Below are 8,386 nucleotides of genomic sequence, written 5' to 3' on the forward strand. Positions count from 1 at the left end.
AGGGTTTCCTGCGCCGGCGCCTTGCGCAGCGGGTAGATTTCTGCGAGCCCGCTGAAGTGGCATGTCACCACTAGTACGTACTTGTACCCCCGTTTGCTGCGGGGCAGCGGGCCCATCAGATCACACGCCAGGATTTCCCACGGCTTCGTGCTTACTATGGGCTGCAGGAGGCCCGGTGGTTTCCCTCCTCTCGGCTTGCGCTCTTGGCAGACGTGGCACGTAAGTACGTACCTGCACACCTGGGCTTTCATGCCCGGCCAGGTAGCGTGCCGACAAAGCTTTTGCCATGTCTTGGGCGCACTACCGTGACCGTCTGCGCCGTGGTAGTGCTGCAGCGAGGCCCGTCTGAGTTTGCGAGGATTTACGGCCTTGAAACACTCTTCCGAGTCGTCTTTTCCGGGAACGTATTTCAGCAGAGCCCCGTCGGCATCCAGCAGGAAACTGTCCAGCTCGCTAGCCGCGCTAGAGCTCATGCCCTCCGCCGTATCCATGGCTTCAGGGCTTCCTAGGTTCTCCCGCCTCTGAATTGCCCGGTTTCCCGTCTCTTGGTTGAGACTGCGGATCACCTTCCGGCAAAACTCGTCCTCCTGCTGGGCCTGTAGCAGCTCTGTCCGCCTGAACGCTATCGTCAGCGGAGCCCTTGTCCCCACAAGATGCACGTGCTCTGCGCTTTCAGGAAGAGCATGCTCCCGCGCTCCGCCACGCTCCTCTCGCGGCGAGAGTGGTCGTTGACCCTCGGCCTCCTCCTCAGCTTCTCCCGCCGGCTGCTTGTCGTGTAATGGTGCCCTTGACAACGCGTCGGCTACCACGTTTGTGGCCCCTTTGCGATATCCTACCTCGTATTCAAAGCGCTGTAGGGTCAGGGCCCACCTTGCAAGCCTCCCGCTAGGCTCCCGTAGGCGGGACAGCCATGTTAGTGCCATGTGGTCGGTTTCGACCGTAAATTTGGTCCCTTCTACGTACATCTCGAACTTTCGCAGCGCGTAAATAATCGCCAGACACTCTTTCTCGATCACCGAGTAGTTTCTCTCGGCGGGCGTTAGTGCTCGGCTGGCGAACGCCACCGGTTGCAGCTGCTCTCCCTCCGTTTGGAGGAGCGCGGCTCCTATGCCGAGGTCGCTCGCGTACGTCTGTATCACAAAGGGCTTGTTGACGTGCGGCAGCTTTAGCGATGTCGTGTCGGCAATGCTTTGTGATAGCCGCCGGAAACTGCGCTCCTGCGCTTCCCCCCACTTCCAGGGAGCGTTCTTCGTGAGTAGTTTTGTGAGGAGCTCTTGCAGGCGTACGCAGGCCGGAATAAACTGACGATAGTACCCTACCATACCGAGGAAGTGGCGTACCCCGCTCACATCCTTCGGCGCGGGGAATTCCAGGATTGCCTGTAACTTCCCTGGGTCCGGGGACACTTGCCCTCGCTCGACCTTGTAGCCGAGCAAGCTCACTTGAGAACTGCAGATTTGAGCCTGGAATGGGTTCAGTGTGATTCCTGCCGCCCTCAGTTTCCCCAACACGTCCCTCAAGTGGCTGAGGTGCTCCTCGAAGGTGCGGGAGTACACGACGATGTCGCCCAGGTAGGCGAGTGCGTGTTGCCACTTGGCATCTCCAAGCACCCGATCGATCAGCCGCTGGAATGTGCTCGGACTTCCGCACAAACTGAAAGGCATGCGGACGAACTCATCAGCCCCCGGTGGCACGTGAATGCCGTCTTGCATTCGTCGCCCGGTCGCATCTCGACCTGCAGGTATCCCTTGCTGGCGTCCAAGATGGAGAAGTAGCTAGCACCCCCAAGGTTTGAGATGATTTCCTGTACGTTCGGGAAGGGGTACGCATCTTTCTGGGTGACTGCATTCAGCCTCCTGTAGTCCAAGCACAAACGCCAGCTACCGTCTTTTTTGCGCGCCAGCACCACCGGGAATCCCCACGAGCTCGTTGAGCGGCGAATGATCCCCTCTTTGAGCAACTCATCCAAAGCGGCGTCAGTCGCCTACCGCTTGGCGGGACTTACCGGGCGGGGATTGCATTTCCAAGGCTGGGCCTCACCCGTGTCGATGCCGTGCTGTACCAGGTTGGTACAGCCCGGCTACTCGGTGAACATTTCCTTGAACTCGCCCAGCAGTGACAGGACGCGATCTTGCTCGGGAGTGGACAGCTCACAAGCGTTTGCCAGGAGCGCGCGTAATTCCGCGATCCCTTTCTCCCGAGCTGGCGGGGGCTCCGCCGCCGCTACGAGCGGCTTGGGCGGCCGCCCCGCGGCTGGTTCTCCTCCGGGCGCATTTGCGGGTGTGCCGCCGGCACGGCGCTCCGGCACGGTGCTTGTCGGCACCGCCACCGCCGGTGGCTCGGCGAACGGCACGAGTGACATAAGCGGGGGTTCCCGATAGCCTCCCATGCCGATGTCGACCACGATGCCGGTTTTGGACATGACGTTTCTGCCCAAGATGACCGGGACAGTTAGCCCAGGCAAGTGCACGAAGCGCATTCGTCGCTTCTGCCGATTCCACCGGACGGTGATGCGCACGGCGCCGCCCGACCGCGCTTCCCCGCACGCGAGCTGGAGGGGCTTCCCTCGATCGCGTAACCGAACGGCGTTTCGCCTGAGGTGGTGGACGACTTCATCCCCTATGAGAGAGGTGCTCGCGCCCGTGTCCAAGAGCGCCTTAAATTCCTGCCCCGCGATTGCGAGGTCGATGAATGGCGCAGGAAAATCCGGTGGGATTCCGACTCGGAAGGCTGTCGGCGCTGTGATGACGTCTGCGTTAGCTGGTGCGGCCGCCGGTGCCTTCACCGGTGGCCCGCTCCGTTTCCCTGACCCGACGGGCAAGGGCGAGCTATGTGACCAGGTTGGCCACAGCCGTAACACCGTATTTCACGCCGTGGTGCTCGATGCTGTTCCGGCGCTCGGCGGCCGTTAGGCACCGCGCCGTCGTCGTTTAGTGTGGTGGTCGGCGGTGCCGGTAGTTGCCGAAGCGGTTGGTTTGAACCGCTGATCAGCGCTCTCGAGAAGTCCGGGCTTCCCGACTCCGCCCTTCGCAGCCCGGATGGGTACGGATGCAGCGCTCGGTCTGAAAGTGGGAGCCGCGTTTGCTGCTCCCGGATATCTCGATCTGCTTGCCCGAGGAGCGCGCCTCCGTGCCAGGCGCAACTGGGTTCGAGCGACTCTTCTGGTGGCGGTGGTGGCCGATAGGCGCGAGAAGCCGCGATTGCGGCTTGCACCTTGCGCGCTTCCGTGGCCAGCTCGTTGAGAGTGCGGCAGCTGCAGCCGCGCAGGTATAAAGCGAAGGTGGGGTGGCTCTGCCGGACGACGCGCTCGACCCGCTCCGCATTCGAAGCTTCCGGGTCGGCGTACTCGTACAGTTCCTGCATCGCTCGGACATACTCGAGCAGCGGCTCATCGGGAGCTTGCGTACGCAGTTCCAGCTCCCGGCGCATCCGCGGTTGGTAGTCGTACGGCAGGAATTCTTCGCGGAACGCCGCCTGAAACTCATCCCACGTGGCCGCTGTGCAGCCGACGAGTCTGTGCCACCGCGCAGCGTCCCCCACCAAGGCCGCGGGCAGAATTCTGCTCAGGGCGTCGCTGTCGCTGCAGCCGGTCGCCTGTCGGTACCGATTCAGCGCCACCAAGAACGCGTTGGCGCTCGTTTGGTCGCTGCCGCCGCTGCACGTCGGAACCGGCTGATTGACGCGGGGGCCGGGCGGCCGTACAGCCTGCAGGGCTTGCTCAATCGCGCTGGCGAGTGCCGTTGCGACACCGGCCGTGTTTGCTGGCCCTTCTGTGCGCTCACTTACCGTTTGCAGGGGCGACCGGATCAGCATGTCCGGCGCGGCGTCGTTCGTCCACGGCACCGTGGGGTCTGTCGGGCGCGCCGAACGAGCAGCTTGGTAGGGCACCGTGCCGATCGGCGCGGGGTGCTCGCTGCGTTCGGGGAATGGCGTGCGGAGGAAGGCGTTTGCCTTGTACGCGAAAGGCGAGCGCCTGGTGCCGGTCGGCGCCAGTTGCTCGCCGTGCTCGCGAAAATGTGCAGAGGCCGACTGTGCGCGCTCCGCGCTCATGAATCGGCCGTAGGGGGGGGGGGGGGGGTGCTCCCGACTCACGTATGCGTTCGCTGGTGGCGTGAGGAACGTCGGCCGGTGAGGGGTTTCCGCAGCCTGGCCGGCGAGCATCATCAGGTCGCACCACTCGTTGGCGTTGCCTGCCATATTGCCTGATTGTTCGCCTCAACTGCGTTTGCAGACGACGCCCCACGTTAGGGGCGCCAAAATGTGGCGTGGGTTTAACTCGGACGATCCTCCGCACGCGGCTGCCATGTTGAGAGCGCCGGCGTGGGAAGGCAGGCAAGAGGCAAGGACAACGGGCGGTAATCCTCTGGGGTGGTTTATTCTCCAAACCACCCTCGCGCTCCCGTCTTCGGCGTCGTCGACGGGTCCCGCGTTGCTTGAGCGGCCGAGTCGGTTGCCTCAGGCGCTACCGGTGATAAAGCCACCTTACCGGTGCCGATGTTCGTCGATGCTCGTTGAGATGAGCCGGTTTCGCCCGGCTCCAGTTCCGGTGGTCGTCGCCTCCCGAGTCCCGCGCGCTCTCTCTGCGCCCTCTTCTCACCTCCCGAATGACGTCATGTTCACCGCACTGCCGCCCCATTGGACGGCCGGGTTTCCGCGTGACCCAAGACGTGCCCTGGCTGCGGAGCGAGGGGAACGGCGCCTCCTCTCCGGCCCTCGCGGGCTTCCGCAATTGCCCCCCTCTCCACAGTCTTCGCGACTGGTCAGTTAGGTGGCCGCCAATCGCACAAACAAGGTTATGTGACGTCATAGAAAAGTTTTGGGAAATTGACTAGGGAGTCGCCACTGCTTCACATGTATTCTTTAATATCTCCATTATTTGTGCGAAGATTGCGATGATATTGGTATCATTGTTATCGGGAAGAAGCAGTCTTTCTAATAAACCCAACTTGTATTTTGTCTTCATGGCTCCTTTTAGTAACTCGGAGGAGGAATTCCAAAGCATCCTTACCGCACTGGACAAGCATAGTAGAACCGTGGTCCTGGAAATTAATGGGCCGAAAACTAAAGTAATGATCAATAACCTCGACAGCACAGCGGTTTGAGATAGGTGGCGAGGCCGTGGAAGTGGTAAGGGAATATATCTACATAGGCCAAGTAGTGACCTCGGATCCCAACCATGAGGCAGAGATAATTATAGGATAAGAATTGGGTGGAATGCATTCCGCAGGTATTCTCAGAAAATGAATGGCAGCCTACCATTTTCCCTGAAGAAGAAAGTGTATGACAGCTGCATCTTACCGGCACTCGCCGAACGTACAGAAACTTCGTGGCTCACAAAGAGGATTCAACTTAAATTGAGGAAGTTGATAGGTGTAACGGAATATGATAGGTTTAGCACTAGGGGCATGGAGAGAGTGGAGTGGGTCATAGTAGAAATTAAGAAGAAGAAATGGGCGTGGGCAGGGCATGTAATGCGAAGGCAAGATAACCGTTGGTCTTAAGGGAAACAGAGTGGATCCCTAGAGAAGGCAAGCGTAGCAGCGGGCGGCAGAGAGTTAGATGGGCAGATGAGATCGAGAAGTTTGCGGGAACAAATTGGTCGCAGTTAGCACAGGACCGGGATAATTGGAGATTAATGGGAGAGGCCTTTGCGATGCGATGCGATGAGGCTTTGAAGGGGGGGGGGGAGGTAGGAGGAAAGGGCCCGAAACTGTCTGGCGAAGGGTGCCGACACCTTATCAGGCCTGTAGGGGAGGGAGGAGGGGATATGGAAGGATGGTATAGCGGGGGAAACTAGTAGGAGAGATGTTGATGGGGGGATAGGGAGGGAGGTGTATAATTTGGGTATGGCGGCGGCTGCGAGGCAGGCACACGCAGAAGAAAAGAAGCGCCGAGCGGGAGAGGGGCCATTTGGCGAAGGAGGGAGCCACGGCGGCTAGAGGAGTAGGTCAAGGTCAAGGACGGGGAATGCGGAAGGGGCGCTCACTCGAGTAACCCCGCCACGCCGGCCGCGGCGGAGAGGCCTTTGCCCTGCAGTGGGCGCAGATAGGCTGGTGAATATGGTGATGAGCCGCCATCTGTGGGGTCATTTACAGCAACAAAGCGCAGGGGTTGCAATACCGTGCGCTATATGACACCACCTCTAAGTGTATTGATGGAGTGCTGGGTTCTGTTCTCAGGGCTTTCATTTCCACTGCATGCCAAACTGCTCCGCCTTTCTCAAGAGACATTTTTTGAATCTGAACGGCTCTAGAACAAGTAAACTCTGCCCGTCAGCTCTCTCGCATGTTTAGGCCCGCTTTACCCTGAAAACATTGGTATATATTGATTCCTTATTACCCACTAAACGTTCCAGAACTTCTCTTCTGTCCTTAACTCAGCTAATATTCTCTACAAGCATTGCTGGTTGCACGCGAAGATGCAGTTTACAGCTACCGGTAAATGATCTGTCGCCAAAGCGAACCGCCAAGCGTCGTAAGCCGAAATGCGAATCGCATTAGCGCCAGTGAGTTGTATGAAGTTCATGGACTTTACTACGTCTATTACACTCCAGGAGCTAAGAGAACAGAGCTGCATTCATTACAGCGTGAATGTTATCGGGGAGCAGTTTTCGCTTCTCAGACGATTACCCACGACCACTCGCCGATCGGTATCATCGGCGTCTTCGGTCAGCGAGCCAGTCACACCACGCGGACTTTCGACCGGCCAACGTGTTCGTGTCGCCGTCTGCGTCGTGTGACAAGGCGCTCTGCGAACTCGGATGTCGGCGTCGCCGTCGTGTTGTCGCCGTGCCAGCCTAGCCAATGCGCCTGAACGAGGAGCGGGGAATGGAAGTAAAAAAAGACAAATATGAACGAACACGATAGCGTTACGCGCGCTCCGAAGAGCGCTAATTAACCAAAGGCGCCGGCGCGAACCTTTGACGTAGAGCAGACGACGCTTGTCTTCGTGCAGGGTCCGAGCTCCACCACTGCCCATACTGTGGTTGTGATGGCACACCAAATTTATTTCACCTAATCTGACTCTGTCCGCCCTTCGACCGAGGCAGTGCACAGCTTTTAGCTATTGGCCCTGCACCTAGATGCAATTCCGAACACTTACGCCGGGTGCAGGAAGATCCGTCAACCTTTGTAAAGATAACAGAATGCGCTCCTGAGAATGGTTTCTTAAACATTACGCCCACCTCCCCTCGCGGGAACCCTGGTGTGATGCAACGCATCTCATGGGGGGTTCCATTGGCGTTTTTCAGCGTATTGATTACGCTTATAGCAGGGATTCTCACGCGAAGGGGAGGTGGGCGTAATTTTCCATTTTCACCATGCAATGCACATGCAGTACACGTATGCTCAGGTACGGTCTTTATTGCAGACGAGAATGAGTGTCTTGTGGTCCGTAAAGTGCACAGTTAGGGGCTCGACGATTGCATCAAGCAGTCGTCGAGTACTGCGAGAGAGTGCAAGCGTAGCGCGGACGACCGTCGACTGAGACCGTCGGAGCGCGGCATGCCGCTTTATATTCACAGCGCCCGAAGGAGAGGAGAGCGCGGAGAGAGTACTGCACATGCGCAGTGCGCGCAGCGCCGAGCGCAGCGCCGCCCACCGGCGCCTAGCAACGGAGTGAGAGCGCGCTGCGACAACCCGCAGCTGTTTGGGAGATAGTGTTCGCTACGGGAGAGAGAAGAGGAGGAGAGGCGTAGCTGTGCGGACAACGCCGGACAGACGCAGGAAGGACAGAGGGGCGAGCATGAGATGCGTTGCATCTAAAATTGTGTAGTAGCTTGTCCGAGTCCCCTAGAATGCACCACACACGCTCCATCTGCCCGGTTTATGCGGGAAAAGTGAAAAGAAAACAGCGGGTGAACTGTGAACCCCACATTAACAGCGAGCCTTTACACGAATATGCAGAGAAATGTGTGAACAGTAAGCATCCGCTGAACTGCTCCTTCCCCCACCTTTTTACCTCTCCCCCCCCCCCCACGGGAATCTGGCCTCCTTACCTCAATAAAGCAATTATCGCTCTCTCTCTCTCTCTCTCTTCACCGCAAGTGCGAGAAAAAGCAGTCCAATTGCAAGATTTCTGCTTCGTGGCGCAAGTGGGAGAATACATGACGTACATACTTGCGGAAAGATGTCGAAGCCCAAAAACACACAGGAAAAAATGGGAACGCGGCAACAAACTTTGCAACGAAAGTTTGAGCTTTCTGCTGCACATAAAATGTTATACTTGGCACAGGTGACTTTGAACACCCTACCTAGCGATTGCGGTAGTTCATTTAGTGTGCTCAAAGCGCCTTTCATGGCCCCTTTAATATTTTCTCAATTACATTACTGCTGTTGCAAAATTTCGTGGTGGTTTATGGCACTTGACAGTACATCAGCATAAGTAA

At 58.1% G+C, this 8,386-nt stretch overlaps 1 protein-coding gene across 1 annotated transcript; it reads right to left on the reverse strand.

Moving 5' to 3' along the window:
* Positions 1 to 2,080: 2,080 nt before the first annotated feature.
* Positions 2,081 to 7,504, reverse strand: LOC144146705 (uncharacterized). Its single transcript, XM_077678634.1, has 3 exons — positions 7,445 to 7,504; positions 3,113 to 3,717; positions 2,081 to 2,429 (listed from the first exon to the last, which is right to left on the reverse strand). The coding sequence occupies exons 1-3, from the start codon at positions 7,502 to 7,504 to the stop codon at positions 2,081 to 2,083; spliced, it is 1,014 nt and encodes a 337-aa protein (XP_077534760.1).
* Between the last annotated feature and the right edge of the window lie 882 nt (positions 7,505 to 8,386).

The sequence above is a fragment of the Haemaphysalis longicornis genome, unplaced genomic scaffold (assembly GCF_048455015.1).
Source record: "Haemaphysalis longicornis isolate Haplotype H1 unplaced genomic scaffold, Haemaphysalis longicornis Haplotype H1 scaffold_7, whole genome shotgun sequence".
Lineage (NCBI taxonomy): Eukaryota > Metazoa > Arthropoda > Arachnida > Ixodida > Ixodidae > Haemaphysalis > Haemaphysalis longicornis.